General features: G+C 35.7%; 1 protein-coding gene across 1 annotated transcript in view; it reads right to left on the bottom strand.

The window, feature by feature from the left end:
• Positions 1-1,180: 1,180 nt before the first annotated feature.
• Positions 1,181-23,336, bottom strand: part of RAB2A (RAB2A, member RAS oncogene family) — an 85,302-nt gene continuing 63,146 nt past the window's right edge. Inside the window, exons 7-8 of the mRNA XM_054590163.1 lie at positions 3,673-3,741; positions 1,181-1,445 (exon numbers count right to left, since the gene is read on the bottom strand). Of these exons, the coding sequence (XP_054446138.1) occupies positions 1,350-1,445; positions 3,673-3,741 (165 nt within the window). The 3' untranslated portion in view covers positions 1,181-1,349. The remainder of the gene's footprint in view (positions 1,446-3,672; positions 3,742-23,336) is intronic.

The raw sequence follows: 23,336 nt of genomic DNA, 5'->3' as shown, positions 1-23,336 counted from the left end.
ATCTTTAGAAAAATAAAAATAAAAAAGGGCATTAAACATTCTGACCCTTTTAAAAAAATGCTTAGACATATGTAAAAGGTGTAGATGGACTAAAAAAATACACTTAAAAAATGATGTGCTCATAATAAAGAACAATTTTATACATAGGATTTTATTTTGCACTGCTATAACAATTTCATTATAGACCAAGAAAGGAAAAGAAAAAAAAAGATAAAACCACCACACTGAGTAAGTTACTAAAGCTTTTCTACTTTTTAACAGGATCTTCCATTATGTAGATTTATTGTCATATCCCCTTCAAAACAGACAAGATGCTTACCATATTTTAAATATCGTAGGCTACTACTGAAAGGAAAATTTTACACAGTCACTGTACATCAAGGTTGAAAAACTGTCCTGCATGAAAAATATACTTAGAAATCATGTGAATAAAAAAAAAGTGTTTAAGGAAAAATTAAAGTCCTCATAATTTGCCATTTAAATGTGGACATTCATTCTTCTTGGAGTCGCTTAGGTGTCTGGAGTTCTTGCTTCTGCCCATTTCATTCATTATACTGTGTTGTTACCCAACAGTGTTCATTAAGGCAAACAAATACTTTTCTGAAGAGGTCTTAAAGAAATTGTGGACAAATAGCAAACTTTTGGCATCAAAACAGGTTAACACATATATAGCCTTTATAATGTACATTAAGCATATTTTTCTTGGACTAGTGACAAGAAAAGATGAACATGCTTGCTAACAATGTCAAAAAGTTTAAAATTCAGTGTCCAAGCAATTTCTAACAATGCTTCGGTAGCTTTAAGCTCTAAACAGTTTAGAGTTTATGCAAATGCATTAATGAATTCAAGCTTGGCAAAGTACACCCAAGCAGGTTATTAAACTATATATACAGAAAGTAAATGATAAATACAGAATTAAAAGAATCCTTCTGTTTTTCCCTATAGCCTTGAAAACTGACAAACCTTTTGAGGACAGTTCCAATGTTAAACATTAGGTAACCACAGATGTTGGGAAACCTAACTACACAAACCGATTTAAAATACTCAAGATGACTTTGTAGTGTTTAATATAATTCAGTTCATAGGTAAGGGCACAAGACAACATTTAACAAAAATAATCACATCAATTGACCTAGAAATCAAATGCAAATAGATATGAATACAGTCTCCAAAATCTGTCTTCTTAAGTGAACATTAACCATTTATTCAAAGTTATACAAGAATTTGAAAGATTAAAGTCTTCTGTGACATAAAGCCATTTAGAATAGTTTCATGTCTCAGCTGAGCAGGAGAGGGTGAAAGAAATAGTGAGTAGGCCCCGTTCGGGCAGCGAGACAGTAAAAACAGACTCAACAGCAGCCTCCCCCGGCCTGCTGCCCTCCCTGATTGCCCGCGTGTGTGGCGTTAGTAGCAGCGTGCTGAGGGCCGATTTTAATGCCATTTGCCTGGAACAGAAGACAAAAAGATAATAAATGTAACTGGATCCAATAAAAATCCATTTAATTCTTAATGATACAATTTTACCAACAACTCAGAAAAATATTAAGGAGAGTTCTCCAACAATTTCAAAAATCTCTTTTAGGGAATCTTTCTTCTATTTAGAAGCAATATTGTGGAAATATTTCTGAAAATAATTATCATACCAGGTCCTGGATAAACAGAAACTAGAGAGGTGCTGCTTTTCAGGGAATTTTCACAATGGAGAAAATGTTTAAAACAATTATTGCAAGTCATCTTTAAAGGATAAAAGTATGTAAAGCCTATGCTGCCCTAATACAATGTCAAACCTTTTCTCTAGACAGCATTTCTCTTCCATGTTGAATCAGCTGTACAGGCTAAGGGCATACGAGTGTTCTGTGTCATCAATAATTTCTATGATCCCCAAAGACATGGCAGCTTGCCAAGAACCCACACACAGAGCAGTTCTTTCATTCATCAAACTCACACTTATGTCTTAACCCTCACTCCCTCAAGTGGATTTTACCTAAAAATACAACACTTTGAGAAAAGTAATACAGTAGCTTCAGAAATTAAGCTCTTAAGGAAACTTTACGTCACAGTAAATCTCAGATTTATAGTGCTTGGCAGTTGTTCTGCAACAGTAGTAGCCTTGGGGTTTCTGGCACTAGCTCAGTATTGACAGCAGCTGATGTGGTTTCTTTTCGCTCTTTTGACTCCTCTTTAATAAAAAGCATGCCCTATGGCTCATTGGTTTTGCCCCCTCTGGGCTGGTAGCAACTTCTTGAGGAATCAAGGAGTCAGACTTGGCATTAGGCCAAATAAATCGCACGGCCTGTTGGCTCCTGACAGCACATTACAATCAAAGCTGCACCAGGCACAGTACAGCAGTCAGCTACTATATGAAACCAGACAGAAACAATGAATGTGCGCTTTTACATAGCGGCTCAATTACTGTTCAATTTATATGGCATTAGTCTCTGAATGGTGTCGCCTTTAAATTAACTCAAGATCTACTGCCATATAAGCCTAGAAGATAGGATTTAGAAACCATAATACTCCAAATTAAAACAAATGAGAAAACAAGTACTTCCTGGAAAACTTAGGCAAACTGTTGTTTAGTTTTAGCAAAGACTATTGAGGCAAATAATAAAGAGCCTCATTTATGTACTGGCCAAGAGACACATATGCCATGGCTTCCCTAACACAATGCTTTCCTAACAGCGATGGCAGGGGGTTGTGGGGGGGGAATAAGAGTTTTTCTTTTGGAAGCCACGAGTCTTAATATAGAACAGAAAAAATGTTTATGTAACAGTAAATAATATGCTATACCCATCCACACAGTAAAAATGATGACCACTGGTAAACACTCTGACTTACATGCTTCAAAGCTTTACATTTTATCTTAATCATGTTGATCAAAACAGGCTCAAAATAATTTTACAAAAACAAAAAACCGTAAGAAAACCAAACCAGTGCCAACTGTCAATTACATATATTAATTGAGTTTCCTGAAAATATGCTATGCTATACTGGGAGTAATTTCCAAATTGGGTATTTCCCACTTTCATACCAGACAACAGGGAGCATCTTGCATTAGTGACATAGTACATGCATTTACACAACTAGAAAATTATTCCCCAAAGCAGATGATACCATATGGACATGTGGATGAAAATGGATTTCCTTCTCTTTGGAGGGTTTATATTATTTTGCTTTGCTTACAATAAATGGATAGGGTCACTTACTTTAATTTTTTTGCACAGAGAAAGTGATGCTCTACTAGGACATAAACATTTAACTATTACAGAACATCCAACAAATTTTCAGATAGACGATTAGAAACTAATGTGTTAACTGAAACCACATATCCATTTTAGGAATTAAAAAATATAAAATCATGAATCCATGTAGTAATTAAAATTCATGTATATGACTATCTAACACTATGCTGTACACCTGAAACTAATACAAAATAATACTATATGAAAATTGTACTTGAAAAAAAAAAAAAAAAAAAAAAAAAGCTTAAGTCCTAGATGAGCAACTCAGCTGGTTGGAGCATCATCCCAATATGCCAAGGTTGCAAGTTCAATTCCCCATCAGGGCACATACAAGAATTAACCAATGAATGCATAAATGAGTGGAACAACAAACTGATAATGAAAAAAGTAGAAAAAATAAATATTAGTCAATATTTTTATATGTCTATACCTCATTATTAATGTCAAAGACTCCTTCTTGGATTTTTTCATAAATTTCTTTTGCTGTATTAATAAATGCCTGAAATATAAGGTAGAGAAATCGATGCAAGTTATTTAAAACCACAATAGTAAAACATTATATAAAAGCTCTATAGAATATCATAAAGTTAAACATAAGAAAAATCAACTGGTATAATATACCACAGTAACAGAATAAAGGACAAAAACCACATAATCATTTCAATACATGCAGAAGATGCATTTGACAACATCCAACCACCTTTCATGATAAAAACACTCAGCAAAGTAGAAAGGGACCTTCCTCAACCTGATAAATAGCATCTACGAAAAACCCACAATTAACACCATACCCAGTGGTGAAGACTGAAAGCTTTCCCCCTAAGATCAAGAACAGAGTAAGAACGTATGTGAATGTTCATTGGTATTATTAGCATAAATAGCCAAAAAGTAAAAACACCACAAATGTTCATCAACTGATGAATGAAAACTGAAATGTGGTATAGCCATAAATGGATTTTATTCAGCCATTAAAAAAAAAAAAAGGTACTGATTCATGCTAAATATGGATAAACCTTAAAAACATTATGTCATGTAAAAGAAGCCAGGCATGGAGTACCACATATAGTATGATTCCATTTATATGAAATGTTTGCAGAGGTCAATTCATAGAGAGAAAAAGTAGATTACTTGTTGTCAGGGGTTAAGAGAAGGAGGTGGGGGTTGTACAATAACTGCTTACAGGTATGGGGTTTCTGCTTGGCATGATAAAAATACTCTGGAACTAGTGGTAATGGTTGCATAACTTTGTGAATATACTAAAACCCACTGACTTGTACTCTTTAAAAGGGTAAATTTTATGGTATGTGAATTACATTTCAAAAGAAAAATGTATGACAGGGTGGGGGATACCATAATGTAAGAACAGAACACATGAGAAAAACATGTCAACTAGATATATAACTGCATTAACTTTCATGTTGAAACTAGCTTACTTTTGGTGGTTACTGTTCCACAAAAAATCCTTCTTGCCAGGACAATGCATTCTTTAATATACAGTTTCAGAGGGAAAAAAATCAAAAGGATGCTTATGATAAGGAGATAAAATGGCAGCTCAACGTCTACGCCATGTTGAATAAAGTTTCACCCTTTTCCCCATACAGCACACTACTAAACTGACAAAAAAAATTAGTGGTAGGGTAGGCTTTCCAAGTCAAGATGGAGGCATAGGTAGATACACTTTGCCTCCTCGGCCAACCAAATGAAGGACAACAAATTTAAAAACAAAAAACAACCAGAACTGCCAGAAAATCAAACTGTATGGCAGTCTGACAGCCAAGGAATTAAAGAAGAAACATTCATCCAGACTGGTAAGAGAGGCAGAGACAGGCAGCTGGGGTGGAGAGGACGCAAGGCAAGGTGGCAGCTGGAGGACTGGGCAGGTTAGGTGGCGGCTTGCGGTCCCACACTTGCATGTGGATAAACTGGGAAAAACAACTGATGAGAGAGACAGTCAGGGAAACCCAGGGCTCTAGCATGAAAGCCTCAAAACCTCTGGCTGTAAGAAACTGTGGGGATTGCAGCAGTATCACAGGAATGTTTGTTAGAGAGACCTCCGGGGTCCTAAAACCCACCCACCCTCAGCACCAGAAAGGCCCAGTTTGCTTGTGGGTAGGGAGGAAAGTGACCGAAAGCTGAGCGAGAACTGAGCAAGTGGCATTGTTCCCTTTCTGACCCCTCCCCCACGTACAGCACCACAATGCAGTTGATGTAGGTGCCCTGCCCTGCTGAATACCTAAGGCTCCACCCCTTACAATGTCACAGGTGTGCTGAGATAAAGAAACATTGCCCAAATGAAAGAACAGATCAAAACTCCAAAAAAAAAAAACAACCCAAAACTGAACTAAGTGATGAAGAGACAGCCAACCTATCAGATGCACAGTTCAAAACACTGGTAATCAGGATGCTCAAAGAAAATGTTTAGTATGGTCGCAAAATAAAGGAAAAAGTGAAGGCTACAAAAAGTGAAATTAAGAAAAATATACAGGGAACCCACAGTGAAGAGAAGGAAACCAGGACTCAAATCAGCTATTTGAATGAGAAAGAAGAAATAAATATTCAAACAGAACAGAATGAAGAAACAAGAATCCAGAAAAATGAGGAGAGGCTTAGGAACCGCTGGGACAAGTTTAAATGCTCCAACATCCAAATCATAGGGGTGTCAGAAGAAGAGGAAGAGCAAGAAATCGAACACTTATTTGAAAAAATAAAGAAAGAGAACTTCCACAATCTGGCAAAGGAAATAGACTTCCAGGAAGCCCAAGAAGCTCAGAGAGTCCCAAAGAAGTTGGACCCAAGGAAGCACACACCAAGGCACATCATAATTACATTACCCAAGATTAAGGATTAGGAGAGGAGCTTAAAAGCAGCAAGAGAAAAGGAGATAGTTACCTACAAAGGAGTTCCCATAAGACTATCAGCTGATTTCTCAAAAGAAACCTTACAGGCCAGAGGGGGGCTGGCAAGAAGTATTCAAAGTCATGAAAGGCAAGGGACCTACATCCAAGATTACTCTACCCAGCAAAGCTGTCATTTAGAATGGAAGGGCAGATAAAGTGCTTCCCAGATAAGGTCAAGTTAAAGGAGTTCATCATTACCAAGCTCTTATTATATGAAATATTAAAGGGACTTATTTAAGAAAAAGAAGAAAATCAAAACTATGAACAGTAAAATAACAACAAACTCACAACTATCAACAACTGAACCTAAAACAGAAACAAAAACAAACTAAGCAAACAACTAGAACAGGAACCGAGTAACAGCAATGGAGATCACATGGAGGGTTATCAGCAGGGAAGAGGAGGAGGGAGAACGGGGGAAAAGGTACCGGGAATAAGAAGCATAAATGGTAGGTACAAAATAGACAGGGGGATGTTATAAATAGTATAGGAAATGGAGAAGCCGAAGAACTTTTATGTACGACTCATGGACATGAACTAAGCTGGGAGAAGGGGGCGCGGAATGCTGGTGGGATGGGGGGGTGCAGGGCAGAAGGGAATAAAGGGGAGGAAAAAATGTGACAACTGTAATAGAATAATTAATAAAATATACTGAAAAAATTAAAGAAAATTAGTTAGAATATTGTAACCAAATTAAGTCTCTAAATAACAAAATTAATCCACATTCTATAGTTATACAAAATATTAAAATATTTTACATAAACATTGCCAATTCTATGGAAGGTGTTTTTAAATTAACAGATATGAGATCACAATAGTATTAATAAGTCAGGTCCTCTAATTAACAGTCTATGAAAATTCAAAAAGAAATCTACTTGTAACTACCACTGATACAGACTTAATTCAAAATTTGAAAAGTAAACAGGATTCATGGAGAGGAACAAATCATACCATTCGTCTTTTCTACACTGGAAATATTTGACTGCTGAACTTGCCACCAGAGCTTTTGTTTCCTAATTAACAGGACTGATATGTTTTCACCTTTAAAGGCCTTACAGCTCCCCAGAGTAATCAATCTACTGCAGCTCAATTACTGCACCAAGAACACACCAGTCAGTGAAGGAGACGTGAATGACTGCAGCAGGAGCACAGAGACATGAATATGCATAAACTCTAAGTGGCTGATCGAATCATCAGAGAGGGTCATGAGAATCTGCAGCAAAATAATGAGAAGAATTAATCACTGCAGATTCACAAGGCACTTTGGAAGTGAGTGCACTTTTCATGTGTGCACTGGAGTTAAAGCAAAGGAAAAACTGGTTTTTAGCCAGCTATGAATTGATTTACATTCCTCAAAACTGAAGTTATCCTGATAAATAAGAAAAAATTTAACTTCATTTTCAATAACATGTAAATTATGGTGACGGCCTTAGAATCTAGGCTAACGAAATATTGAAGTCAACATGTTCTAAGTTCAGAAGGTTGGAATTTTTTATAGGGGCACCCACATGTGTATATTTCACTATACTATTAGAACTACAAGTCATGAGTTATAACTTCATATAAAAAATTTATGTTTTAAAAGCCATAACTAAATATGCTAATTTATGTAAATAAATTGACTTTTTGCTAATTCATTGCTAATCACATTAAAAACTGGTTTAGGAAAGCTATGGTACATAAAATTTTCCATGTCACAACTAATTTTATTACCTAAATTAATAATTATAGAAGATACTATATAAATGGATTGTTTTATCTATATCATAGCAAAAAAATTTATTATGAAGTAATTAATTAATGATCAATTTTAATGAATCCTCAGAGTTTAAAATCCAATGGGACAAATGTAGACATTAGTATACCTGTTAAAAAAGTGTGTGGCTATGAATTGAAATTATCTAGTTCCCAAATATGATAAACATTAAGGCTTATTAGAGGTCAAATGAAATTTCTAAGAGCCTTTGGTGTCACAATTATCTATCCACTAAAGCTGCAAAGCATCTCAAGAGCTCAGAAAGACAAGAGATACCTATCTGTTGCAGTAATTGGCCAAAATTTCTTTAATTTCTTATATCACTTTAGTCACTAAAAATCAAACCCCACATGTATTTTTCAAGGAAGAGATAAAACATTCTAAAATACCTCTAGAACACAGGGGAAAAAATGAGGAAATTAGTAACAGTATGTTAACTAAATAGACAACTACAAAGGCTTTACATTAAAAGCACATGCTTTAATAACAGTCTTCAAATTCCTCCCAATTTTAGACAATTTTAAACAGTTTTACTTTTTTTTATTTCCCAGGATACAGAAGCAAATTGGGGGGGGGGGGCGGTTGTTAAAGAAAGGGAGCAGGCAGGAGGGGTGTGTCTGTCATGGTAAGTGGGGACGAGCATGTGCAGCACTCGGAGAAGAGGCCCTGTGGGAACTTGCACAGGGCAGTAGCAGACTTGCACAGAGAGCTCCCGATGGCTGAGTGCAAGTGTTACAGACAATGATCCAAGTCATACAGGAGAGAAGCTCAGTATTTGCCATTCAACATAATAAATATAAAATATGTTTTTAGAAATGTTTATCATTATTCTTATAAGGGTTAATGTTCATGAGGGTAAGATTAAAAATCTATCTGGAACACTTCTTTAAAATAAAAAACCGAGCACGCTGATAGCATACCAACAGAAAAATTTTAACATTAGTTAATGCAATACTTTTAAAACATGACATCCTATAGATCATCACAGGTTTTGTGACACATAAATCAGAACTCTAAAAACATTATATTCATATTATACTTCACACTTCACATATAATCAATCCAAATATTAATAAGCTATAAAAGAAAGTATTTGCTGAGAAAATAATGTCAAAGGACTGCACTATCAGCACTGTGAAACAAACAATATTTAGGCAGATCCAAAGTGTAAATAGATTTCCTTGCAGCCAACTTAATTTGGTGAGCCTCTTGCTTTCCCATGCCGTTCCCCACTCCAGTATTAAGAGCCTGATTCTTTCTCTTCATTTTACCACTATCTCTCCCTCTTTGCCTTACTTTGATTAATTGCCATGTTCAGTCCTTTACCTTCATTAGCTATTAATTAATTGCCTTCCACCTTAGACACTAATCTTTCAACCTTTGGCAGTAGTTATCCAAATGGTCCTGGTAATATCTAAACTTAAGTAAAATTTTGGGGACTTTTATAGCACAAATTAAACAACAAAAACTATAAATGCATTATGATTCAAATACATAGTCAGCAAACACACAAGCTTATCTATGTCCTACCTATATCATTATCACTTACCCAAGGGCACCTATTAAATTGTACCTAGGTACTATGGAAGATCCAGGAAGAGGATATAGTTCCCACTAAATTGTTGAAATAAACAATTTATTTGGGAGCATCTAAGCACAAGGGCTTAAATCGCTGTTGAAAATGCAGAAAAAATAAACATTTCGCACTGACTGGCAGGGAGACCACGTGCAGGGCACAACTAAGGCAGCTCTGGCTGTAGGCCATGGACAATGTGCTAAGAGGGTCTTCACAACTGATGAGACAGACTAGGGGCAAACATTTTTATTTTTATTATGGTTTAGCAGTTTTTAAGGCAAAATACTGAAAACAAATTCTCTCTACAACAGAGTAACATTTAAATTATTTCCTTATGAAACCTGCTGCCACCTGGTGGAAAGATAAAAATTACAGTGTCTATAAGGCAAGAATTAAAAATAAAGCTTTCTTAGTTTTATTTAAACATCTCGAACAGATGCTAGGGACAAATTACCCTGTAAAGTAAGTGACTTTTTAGTTTTCTCCTAGAACTGGGGAACATGAAATAACTAGAATGCTGTTTAAGTTTCTTGTCAATTACTAAAAATGCTAAGAATATTACAGCTGTCCATTTGCTGAAGCAATAATAATCAATATTTACTAAGTACTTACTATGGGTCAGTCACTATTCTAAATGATTTACATAGGTATTCATTATTTCTGAGAAAAAATTAAAAATCAATATAAAAATAAGTAAATTTTAACTTTATTTCATGTGCTTTCAAGAAAATGTTTTTGGAATGAAGCTATACCTCTAAGATTAGCAGAATAGATAAGGATAGGGCTCTAGAACCAGACTGTCTAAGTTCAAACTTCAGTGCCACACTTACTGTATGTGTTGCTTTGGACATACTGCTTGACTTCCTTGTATACTGAGGATAATAATGATGCCTACTTCACAGAATTTTGGGAAGATGAACATAACACATTCATGAATGTAACACAATGAAAACAGTGCCTGCCATGTAGTATTGGATACATGTTAAGTTTCATCATCATGAATATTTGAGTGCAGTGACATGTGAGGAACAAAAGAAGAGGGTACAGGTGCTAAATGTGAATGTGAGAAACAGTGATCAATGCTCTTCAGTGAATCAAAATTAAGTTTTTTGAGAATATTCCTTTTATCCTCACCTGAGGACATGCTTATTGATTTTAGAGAGAGGGGAAGGGAGGAAGGGAGAGAGAAACATCAATGGGAGAGACAAACATCGATCAGCTGCCTCTCATATGAACTGACTGGGGGACAGAACCCGCAAGCTACCCATGTGCCCTGACGGGGAATCAAACCCATGACCTTTTGGTTTGCAGGATGTTGCTTCACCAAGTTGAGCCACACAGGCCAGGGCTAAAATTAGTTCTTGATTAAATAAAACTAAACATTAAAAAAGTAAATTAGCAACACATACTGTGTTCAGCAAGCCCTAAAGAATAAAACATATTGAGATCAGACTTAAACATGCAAAAACATAGGAAAGTCTTGGGAAAAAACATTAGACTAGAATTCAAGACTGGGTAGTTTAAATACAAAACTCCTTCAAATTCTGTGACTTTAAAATGTTCTGATTTTATCTGATTTAGCTTCAGTAAGAGGACTCATACGTATATCACCCAATACAGTAGCTTTCAAATTGCATTTCATGGAAATTCTATAAGGGCCACCTCTTGCGGGGTGAGGTAGAAAGCAGAGAGCGCCTAGCGAAAGGCAAACCATCTTCTCTTCCCCCCCACCCCAATTTCCTAAAGCACCTCCCAATTCCAAAGCAGAGCTGGCTCTGCTCTTCTTTGTCTCATACCAAGTTCCCTGTGTTCCATTAAAAGAAAGGGCCATTGATAAATCTACACATTTGAAAAGCACACTTTCTCCCTGGCTGGGTGTAGCTTATTTGGTTAGAATGTTGTCCTGATATGTCAAGGTTGTAGGTTCGATCCCCGGTCAGGGCACATACAAGACTCAATCAATGAATAGATTAGTAAGTGGAACAACAAATTGATGTTTCTTTCTTTCACTGTCTCTTAAAGAATTAAAAAATTTAAAAAAAAGAAAAGGAAATATAAAAATCATCTCACATTCTTCAAAAAACTTCTAGTTAGAAATTATTTTGGACTTTTAGGGTTATTTTGAGAAGTACTTATTATTTGTGATTATTTTCATCCTGTGTGTTCATTTTTCTCTTTACAAAAATTAACATCACCAGTGAATGCTTATTAAGAAGGAAAGGAGGTGGCCTAAACAAATCTTGATCAATTTTACCAGGGGAATAAATGGAGGAAGCAGCCAGAACAATTAGATTAGGAAGGTCTGACAGATAATAGTACTTAAGAATTTCCTGCTCCTATTTTTGGTCAGTGATAACACACTGATATGTTTAATTCCTTAGTAATTTAGTTCTTTCATTCAATGAGCATTTACTGAGTATGTGATTTGTACTAGGCACCAAGTACACTCAGGTAAATATAAGTATTTTTAACCTCAAAAATATGGTACAGGATAGATATAAATCCAAAACTGAAACACAGCACAGAAACGTCCACAATAGCTGTTTAGAGGGATAATGTGGTATGACTACTTGAGGGTAATATATTATCGAGAAAGCCCCATGAGTGAAGGTCTGAAAAATAATAAAGCTCCCACTCATTTATTAGGAAAACTAAGGGGCTAAAGGGCATCCTGGGCAAAGAGGTACATTTCATGTTCAGTTACTCTGAAAGAGGGACACAGACAGCCAGATGGGATGAAGTCAGAGAGGTGGCTCACTAGGCAGACATCAAGGAATCCTGAAAAGGTAGGAAGCAGGTGGGGGACAAAATCAGAGGATAGTTTTAGACAAGGAAACAAAGTTGGCAAGAGACCAGCAAGGGGTCTAGAATAATAATCCAGGTAAGAAATAAAGGCCTGACAGATCAAAGCAGTGGCAACAAGTATGGAAAACAAAGATCAAACTTGGTATCTACTTTGGAGAAATTAGCAGGATTTATTAAATAGGGTAAGAATGGTAAGGTGTTTAAGGATTCCACTTTCGGCTTCAGTGACTGAGATGGAAGACTATGCTGTGAACTGAAATAAATAAAAAAGGAAGAAAATCTAGTTTCAAGGATGGAATGAAGAGTTTATTTTAATTCTGATGCTAATGACATATACACGTGGGAAAGTCTTGGTAGTTGGTGATCTATGTAATTGTGCACCTATGAATATAGACTACAGATAAATGTGCGAATATGTGTGTGATGTGCAACATTATCAGCATGATTTTCCTCAGTAAAGTTTAGCTATTCTGGTTTAAAAGAGGAGGAGGTGCAAGTAACTTTCTACGTTTGCTCTGGATGATCCTTATAAGTCCCTGGGGTGATGGCTAAATAAGGATGGAGAAGCTGACACTGGTCAGCAAAATCTTCCAACTGTCCTCAAGTCTGATTAAGGTCAGATCAGATTTCCAGTGAAAAGTCCTGTGGTACTCTTAACCCTGACAACACAGCCCAAGGCAAGTAAGATGTGTTCTCAATGCAAATTAAGCCTGCAGATTTTCAAGTAGTGAAACAGGACTCTAGTCTTAGCAAGGGGCCTTGAAATTGGTCTTTTTAGTAAAGTCTTATCAAGTCACCTTGTTTTCCTTAGACATAGAAACCCCCCTATCTGATGTCAGTTCAGATGACTTGGCAGGTTCCTGCAATCTGTCTTAGGGTGAGCTGGCAGGATTTTCATTTTGGCTCTATCTTTAGTACTTTAAACAGGTAGGCTAGGAATTTCCAGCCCTGATTTTTTTAATAGTTTTAAGATATTTTCAACTACTAGACTTTTGCCTCAACTTCTGATGTTTATATATTTTTCTGGTTTCACAAAAATTTTCAATCTTAAGTAAAATTGATGAGTGTAGGGAAAAAACCCCACCAAATGGCTAAGAGATTGTGAAGAATATTTGACCAAGTGACAAAATGTTTGGGAAATGGCAAATTTAACTATCAATCACGTTGCACTTACCTTTAGAGTCCTAGAGGAAATATATTTTAAATTTTGGCAATGTACAAATCCAAGGGAATAAAATGTTCACTTACAGGAAAAATACACAGAGAAAAAACAGGTAAAGAATTACCTCTCTAAAAAGAATTACCTGAAGTAAATTACCTATTTACTTAAAAAATGAAGTAAATAAATCATTTTTGGGGTATAATTTTTTGCTGCAGTTATCTATTCCTGGGTCTAAAAAAACCTTTCCAACCACAAAGACCCCACACAAGTACTTGAGGAAGCTCCTGATCAAAGGAGAAGCCAATCATTGGGGTTTCCAAAAATTTCACAGGTTTTTATAAAGCTTAGGGCAAAATTCCACCTACACGTTAACAAGGAGGAGCAAAGCATAACCTGATTGAAGACTGAGGAAAGAGGAGCAAAACTAAACTAAATAAATGAACCATCCAAACATTTGTTATCTACTATGTGGGGGAAAAACTCTGCTAGGTGTTGGGGATACAGAGATGAAAAGATGATCTGTTTTCAAGGAATTCTGTCCTTACGGTGAGCCAACCAGAAAAACAAATGTCATCACAGAGTGCTGAGATAAATTCATGCCCAGGGCGATACAGGAATACAGAGAAAAGAGCATATAAATTCTGGTTATGTGTGTTTGTGTGTGTGGTGGAGGGTGGCAGAGGTAGGCAGGGAGGTGGTGCCATATGTCATTCCAAGAGGAGGCATCAGACTTGACTATCCTTGAAGGATTGAGTAGGAAGGAAGAGAATTTCAAGTACCCAGAACACTTTCTGTGGAGGGTACAGCTGATGGCCCTTAGTTTAATACAGAGAGCACATTGTGGGGAATTGGCAGATAAAGAGACTTGTATTCTAAGCAAAGGAGTTTGATTCTGAAGCTGTGGAGAAACATATGATTTAATGAAATTGGAGCATGACATTCAATGTTCATTTTTAGAGAGAACTCACAGGCAACAGTATAGAGGGTTGAAAAATAAAGAGAGGGAATCCCAATTAGGAGGCAATTGTGGAAGAGGACAATTTGGAGAGATATAGGTAGAAACAATAAAAGTAGAAAGTGATATGTGTTGACTGAATAAATGGCTGTAAAGGGGTCGAAGAAAGGGAATGCTCAATAATGCAGGGCGCATCGAAGATATGCAGACCAGAAAAAGGCTATCAGTTCAGTCTGCATGTGGTAAACCAGGGGAATCTAAAGATCGCTCATACAGAGATGTCCAGGCAGCAGTGGTCAATGTGGAGCTGAATACACAACCTACGAAGGGTATCTGAAGTCATGGATTTAGGTGACATTTCAACATGCAAGAGAGAGCTGAAAAGGGGTCTGGGGAGGCTAGAGAGGCACAAAGAGAAGAAAATGGTATCATGGAGCTAAGGAAAAAGGAAGTTTATAAAACAGTAGTCAAAAGTGTCAAATATCCCCAAGAGACTGCTTCAGTAAGAACAGAAAAGCATTCGTTAAGTGAGGCAATCAGGAGGTTCCGGGTGACCAGGGCCATGGTAGAGGAAGTCACCAAGGTGAGATAAAGAATGATGACATGGATATAGAGCTTACTACAAGCTACAAGAGAACATATCCAGAACTGGGAACAATAGATTTTTATTTTTAAGATAGTTGAATGTGATTATGTAATTATATGCTGAGAGTCAAGAACCGGTAGAAAAGGAGAGGATGAAGATGATTAGAAGGTTTGAAGAAATAATGTCTCTAAGAAGATAGAAAGGACCGGCCAGATTCTTCACAGTGCTATATACTCCTTAGAGAGAACCAATGAGCAGCAGCATCAACATCGCTTGAGGGCTGGTTCCAAACCACAGACTCAGGCCACACCTCAGGCCTACTGAATCATAATCTGCATTTTAACAGGATTCCTAGGTGATCTGAATACACATTCATGTTTGAGAACTGCTCTAAAAACAACCTTTTGGAAAAAAATTTTCATGATCTATTCTGAGCCTAAAAACAAAGTAGTCTCCACATCTTCCACAGCAACCTATATCTTACCATGAAGAGAATAAGCAAAACAGAAGAAACACCAATCCCTCAAATGTTATGTGTTCCCCACCCCTAATTCCATTTTGGGGGGAAATGTCTAAATCATATTTGGAAATCTCTGGGTTACACAAACATCAACAAGTTTCTTAACAGTGGGTTCTCAAAAACTAATATACTATTATAAATTGTTTTTAAAAAAAGGGGGGGAATATTGTACGACTCCTCCTAAACTTGTTTGCCTATGCAGAAGTGATTATTTTAATTAATGCTCCTCAAAGCAGAGACTAGCCTTCTGTACTGCTATTCTCCACTACATAAAAAGGAACGGATGGGGAACTGAAACCCCTGGGTTTGAATCCTCTAGGGAAAATGGGAATAACTTATATAAAAGAACTTCCACAATGCACCATACAAATATACAATAGTATTATCATTTCATCTACTTGACATGTTTTAATCATTAGAAAATACTTTTTTAAAAAATATTTTATTTACTTATTTTTAGAGAGGGGGAGAGAGGGAGAGAAACATCGTGTGGTTGCCTCTCGCATGTCCCCTACTGGGGACCTGGCCTGCAACCCAGGCTGGGAATTGAACTGGTGACCCTTTGGTCCGCAGGCTGGCACTCAATCCATCAAGCCACACAAGGTAGAGCAATACTTCTGAAAGAAATTTTCCACTTATGAGACACTCTTCTAAATGCTGATACCACACGTGTATAATACAGATCACTGGGTTCCAGTGACAGGAGCTCCTCATACCAACTCCTCAGTCTGTCACAGGACAGATCATAGGACAGATCTTCCTGAATCCTGCAGAGTAGGACTAAACAAAGTTGTGGTTCTGGAATGAACTGCCAGTGGTTAGCAGCTGAGGAACTGTGAACCTGATGGGGAGCCAGGACAGTTACCAGGCAGTTGTGATATCTTGGTGTCTTTAATGACCTTCAACTTGTACATGAAAATGGAAGTCAGAATTAATAAAAAAAAATAAGCTCTGGCTGGGTAGCTCAGTTGGTTAGTGTGTCACCCCAATATGCCAAGGTTTTGGGTTCAATCCCCAGTCAGGGCACATATAAGAATTAATCAATGAATACATAAATAAGTGGAATAACCGATGTCTCCCCCCTCTCTCCCTTCATCTGTCTCTCTAAATATCAATAAATAAAACTTGAAAATAAAATTACTGGTGGTCACACAGTTGATTCTTATTAGCTTTTCAGCAAAATATTTAGTAAAACTGAGGTCAAAATAATTTTTTGTCAACTAGAGCCTAAACCTCGTTTTTCCACTTGTAAATGCTCTGTACATTCAGCATAAATATAACTTTGAATAAATGACAGGCAACTAAACATAGGATTTTCCCCCCTACATACTATGTACTATGTGCATAGCATCCAAATATTATGTTTAAAAAATTAGTAACGGGAACTGAAATTGTAAAGAATGAGTTCTGATCTTCTATTACTATGAAAATACCATGTAGACAAGAATATTTTGGTTGAAATTGGCTTTTTAATTTCATTGACATTTAGAAGATGAACTCTAGGGTGTACTTCTACTATCACATTATGGATATATTTCCTCAGTGAGTTACAAAAATGGATAAATGATAATAGCACACTTGGAGCCATCCCAAGTTGTATAAAAATGATTAAAATGCACTTCATAGAAAAAATTGAATTCCCTTATTGTAACTTGTAATTTGGAAATTACAACTTACAGTTTGAAAACAAATAAACTTAAACATAACACTTATGTACCATATCAGTTTGCTAATATAGAGATTTTATATGCATAGAGTTCTATTGGTGTATATAATAAATGTAGTGTGCGTGCGTGTAGTATTAATGTTATATAATTTTATAAACATAAAAGTTTGTCTATCTACTAAATAGATCTAGTCTCAGAAATTCTTACCACTGTAAGTAATATCTAGTTTAAGCAGACTAGGGTTATCATTTTGTCTTTTTTATACTCCAGAATTTTTTTTAAAAAAGTATTTGGAAGTAGAGTTTTGGGTGCCATTTTTATTTTAAGACCCCTGTTAAAAATCAGCAGCATAGCCCTGGCCAGGTGGCTCTGTTTGGGTGGAGAGTCATCCCATATACAAAAAAGGTTGTGTGTTCAGTCCCAGGTGAGGGCGCATACTGGAGGCAACTGATCAATGCTTCTCTTTCCCCTCCCCTCTCTCTAAAAATCAATTAAAAAATATCCTCAGGTGAGAATTAAAAAAAAAAAAAAAAATCAGCATCATAAATTCAGAGGCTACAGTTAAAGGAAAATATAAAGTTCAATACATTCTAACCAGAGCAGTGCTGAATGATGGTATGATGGGTACCTGAAGTGAAATGGAGAAGCTTACTAGGAATTTAATAAATTTGGATCCAGGTGGCAACATCACCAGGAAGACACTGAAACAGTTGAGGATACTCACTGCAGAATTCACAAGTCAGAGAAAGCCCATAAAATATAAGTGGTATCAAATCATAACAGTACTCTGCAGTCTTCACTCTCTCCCCCAGGTTGTCATTGAAATGAAGCACTTTAAAGATCAAAATCATATACCATCCCATCTACAACTAAATGAATAAAGAGGATTCATGTACTATGCTGGGTTGTTAGAGCTTCACTTCAATGATTTTAATGTATCTTATATATATAGCTCGATGTTTCTCAATCTTGATACTAGTGACATTCTGGGTCAGATCACTCTTTGTTGTGGAAAGCTATCCTGTATATTTTTCTCTAACACCATTCTGACCCTTCTCCCCATCAACAGATCCTTCCTGGATTAAGTCATTAAGATGACTAAATCAGGAGATCCACAGAATAAAAGTAAACCTATTTTTAGCAACAACTGAATTAATGCTGGGAAAAACGGTGTTACTGCATGCTGCAAATTATCCAGTCTCTTACAGGGAAATACAAGAGTTAAACTTCATGGTCTCTATTTGCATTTTGGCAACCGGATCTTGGTTAAAATATAAAAACAGACTACAGCACAACAGCAAAAGGAAATGGGTCTAGTTATAAACAGAAAGGGATCATCAATGTATCAGTTTAACCTTAATGAATAATCATGTAGTTTTAAATTTCTAAAAAGAACCCTTAGTCAGATGGTCCATAATCAGTATTTGTATACTGATTTTTTTACAAATACTGATATTTGTATACTGATTTTATACAAATACTGGTATTTGTATACTGATTTTATACAAATACTGGTATTTGTATAAATCATTCTATCTTTTAACATAATTATTTTTAAATCATTTACATTTAAACATGGCATTTAAGAGGTTTTTTTTTTTTTTTTTTAAAATACAGGGGTTGGCCAACTTCTTTTCTGCACACAAGAGCCAAGGATTGGCTACAGATTGATAATTCTCAATAGATTATACAAAATGAGGACAACGACTCTGTGAGCTGTCCAAACACCAACCACCACTCTCACTAGATGAGTAAGATAAGTCATTAGGATTCCTTCCTTACTCTTTAAACTCCTCCCATGACTAGCAATCCTACAGGAGGGATGTCCTCTAAGTTCAAGCAGTAAGCTGAGGATAAATTCCTGTCTGGCACAATTCCTGTTTGAGTTTCTACCCACTGTGCAAATTGCTTCTCCCACGGAGGATGGCATAATTACGCAAATACAAGTCCTTAGAAAGCAAACGCATGAGGTATAGCACTTAGAACAAATTTCCATAAAATTAATTCCTATTTTCTGCAACACCAAATCTAAATCACTAACTAATCAAGAATCTATGAATCCTGTAAAACTAACATTTATCTCTTGTATTTCATTATGATTCCTCTTTTGATTTAATTCTAGCAGGCTAACTCTTGCTTAAATCCCAGAGGTAGTATGTTGTAAATTTATGAGCTATATAGTTTCCCATTGAGGCCTTGGTTTTCCTGCCACAAGAAACTGGTGTTGTGTGCCTGTCACAATGCCGATGCCTGATAAAGGTGGGCTTAGTTGTCCTTTTCCCTTCCTGAAGGAGACAGAGTATTTTTTATTAGTCTTCCCTGTTCTCCCCTCCCCTGCCAAAAGAAGCTAAGTACTTGTGTTCCATCATTAATTGCTGAATAAAATAAAAATGGTGCTATTTAGATGATGTCAGTAGTATTAAGGAAGTAGTATTGCTAAGTTTGTTAGGTATAATAATGGTATCGTGGTTATATTTTTTAAAAACTACTGCTACTGAAATATTTATAGGTAATATATTTCTGGAATTTGCGTAAAATAACAGGGAATATAGTAAAACAAAATTGTAAAAATGGTGGTAACTTTAAAGCTAGATGATACATATATACCTTTACTTTTTAAAATGGTAACACTATTTAAATTGATTTAAAATAGCAGTTCCTTCAATCTCATTGTGAGCTCACCAAAACGTTTTTATACATGTGACATACAAAAATAAACCAATGAATAAACATGTACTGTACAAATGCTCTTTACGTAGTCATGTACTTAATTGTTTTAAAGTCTCATAATGCATAGGAGTCATGAATTAACTCAGTCTTGTTTTTTTAAAAAAACACTGGTTTATTAAAGTGCAAAACATCTAATGTTTAGCCTATTTTTAAAGTTCTTCTCTTAGTTATTCTGCTAAATGTGAAACTCATCTTCCAACCAGGTCTTTCTAATTCCATACAGATTAGTTGTCTTTTTGAGTTTTGAGAAGTCTTTATTCTAGATACTAGTTGTTAGTTGGGTATTTGGTTTGCAAGTACTTGTTCCAATCTGTAGGCTGTCTTTCTATCCTCTTACTAGGACAATTCAAAAGTTTTTAACAGCTAATTTTCAATTTTTCATTTTTATGGATCATGCTTTCAGTTACAAGCAAGCTTAGTGCCAGATTCTAATTTTTCTCATTTGTTTCCTATAAGGTAAATAGTAGTTTTTGTATAAGGTGTGATAGGCTCTCTCTTTATCTATCTACCTATCTACCTATCTACCTACCTATCTACCTACCTATCTATCTATCTATCTATCCATCTATCTATCTATGCCTGTGGATATTCAATTGCTAGAGCACCATTTGTAGAAGCAGATATCCTCCATGAATTAACTGTTTTTGTACCTTTCATTAAAAATCAGTTGGGCATATTTGTATGGGTCTATTTATGGACTCCTTATTCTGTTCTACTGAAGTATTTATCCCTTCACTAGCTATCACATGCTCAATGACTACAGCTACATAAGACCTGAAATCAAAGAGAGTGATTCTTCTACTTAATTCTTCTTTTTCAAAGTTGTTTTAGCTATTCTAGTTCCTCAGTCTTCCCATATGTATTTTATATTACTATTGTGGGATATCTATAAAAACTTACTGGATTTTGTTTGCTAGGAGTTGGGTTAAATCTATATATCAATTCACAGCGAAGTGACATCTTTACTAGGTTTAGTATTCCAAGCAATGAATATAGTAGGTCTATCTGTTTATTTAGATCTTAATTTTTCATCAGCGTTTTGCAGTTATCAGCATACATGTCCTGTGCATGTTATTTTGAGATTTATACCTATGTATTTCATTTTCTTTCTCTGTGACTATAGATGGTGGTATATTTTAAATTTTGATATTCATTGCTAGTATACAGAAATAGATTTTTATGTGTAGGGTGGGGCAAAAGTAGGTTTACAGTTGTTCATATGGAAATACAAAAATTACTGTAAACCTACATTTGCCCCACCCTATATTCGTCTTGTATCCTGTAACCTTGCTGAACTCACGTTTCACCTTGTGCAAGCGTGTGTGGGAATTCCTAGGGATTTCCTACAGAGACAATCATATGATACACAAACAGAAACAGTTTTGTTTCTTTATTTCTAAATTGTGTACCTTTGTTTCCTTTACTTACTTTATTGCACTGGCTATGACCTCCACCAATATGTTAGGTAATGGTGAGAGCAGACATTCTTGCTTTGCTTCTGATCTAAAGGATAAAGCATTCAGCCTTTCACCATGAAGTATAATGTCAGCTATAGGTTTTTGCACATGCTCTTTAACAAACCGAGGAAGTCATCCTCAATTCCTTTTTTTTAAAAAATTTTTTGAGAGTTTTAAAATGTGTGGGTGTTGAATTTTGTCAAATGCTTTTTCTGCATTGACTGCTATTATGTGTTTTTTTTCCTATTTACCCTATTAAAACGGTGGATTATACTGTCTGGCTTTTGAAAACTGAACCAGCCTTGCATGCCTGGAACAAATTCCATTTGGCCATGATGCGTATGTTTTATGTACATGTATATTATTACATACATTGTTGAAATCCCATTTGCTGATATTTTGTTGAGAATTTCTGTTTGTTTATTAATAAGGACTATAGTCTGTACTTTTTGGGGTTTTTTTGTATTTTTTTTTTAGTTTTGGTATCAGAGTAAATTATTAGCTTCATAAAATAAATAAGGAAATGTTCCATCCTTCTACTTTCTGGAAAAGACAGTGTAAACTGGTGTTCATTCTTTCTTTAAATGTTTGGTAAAATTCTCCAATGAAATGATCTGGTCGTAAAGATTTCTTTTTGGGAAAATTTAAAATTATGAATTCAATTTCCTTGATAGTTTTAGGGCTACTCAAATAATCTATTTCACACTAGGTGGGTTGTGGTAGTTTGTGGTTTTTGTCTATTTCATCTAATGCATCATACTTATATATTACTCCTTTGATGTCTGCAGGATCTGCAGTTGTATCTTGTTTTGTTCCTAATACTGGTAATTTGTGCCTTCTCTGTCAGTTTTGACAAAAATTTGTCAATTTCACTGACCTTTAAAAGAACTAGCTTCCTTTCTTATTTTCTTTATTGTTTTCCTGTTTTCAATTCCACCAATATCTTCTCTTTATTATTTTCTTCCTTGTATTTGATTTGGGTCCTTTTTAATTCTTTTTAATCCTCACCTGAGGATATCCTTATTGACTTTAGATAGAGAGGAAGGAAGGGGGGGGGTGGCGGCGGGAGAAGGAAAGAAACACTGATGTGAGAGAGAAACATTAATCGGCTGCCTTCCATAAGCACCTCAACTGGAAATTGAACCTACAACCTTTTGGTGCAACCAACTGGGCCACGTAGTCGTGGCTTTTTTTTTTTTTAATTTTTATTTTATTTATTTGTGAGAGAGAAACATTAATTTGTTGTTCTACCCACGTATACATCCATTGGTTACTTCTTGTATGTGCCCTGACCAGGGACTGAACCCACAACTTGAGCTACAGGTTAAGGCCTTGCTTTGGGTTTTGATGTAGGAGCTAAAATTACTAATCTGAGACTTTTCCTCTTTCTAATGTATGTATTTAATGCTATAAATTTCCCTCTGCATTACCTGCTTCCCACAAATTTTGATATGTTTTATTTTCATTTACATATGGTTCGATGTATTTTGAGATTTCCCCTTTAACACATATTATTTAGTACTGTACTGTCTAGTCTAAGTTGCTGGATTTTTCCAATTATCTGTTACTGATAACTGGAACCAACTGAACTGAAGAAGAAACAGACAAGTCCATAGTCATAGAGACTGTCTAATTCCTAGTTTAATTCCACTGGTTCAATCTTTTTTTTTTTTGCCTCATATACCTTTCTGCTCTGTTTGGTTTATGGTATTTCCTAAATGTATACTGAGAACCACATCAGATATTATAGTTTTGCTTAGATTGTCAAACATAATTTATAAGACTCAAAAGTTTTACAAGTTTATCATAATTATCCATCCTTTTGGTTGCTAGTGTTCTTTCATTCAGAATTCTTTATTTTATTGTCTGATTGTTGTTATAACTTCCTTTAGCTATAGATCTGCTATTGGTGAATTCTTAGGGTTTTTTTTTTACCTGGTAATAATGTCTTGCTTTCCATTCATTCCTGAAAGGCATTTTTGC

Source organism: Pteronotus mesoamericanus, unplaced genomic scaffold (assembly GCF_021234165.1).
Source record: "Pteronotus mesoamericanus isolate MK-2021 breed Mesoamerican mustached bat unplaced genomic scaffold, CSHL_Meso_final scaffold_174, whole genome shotgun sequence".
In the NCBI taxonomy this organism is placed as follows: domain Eukaryota; kingdom Metazoa; phylum Chordata; class Mammalia; order Chiroptera; family Mormoopidae; genus Pteronotus; species Pteronotus mesoamericanus.
This window is presented reverse-complemented; position numbering and strand designations above follow the sequence as displayed.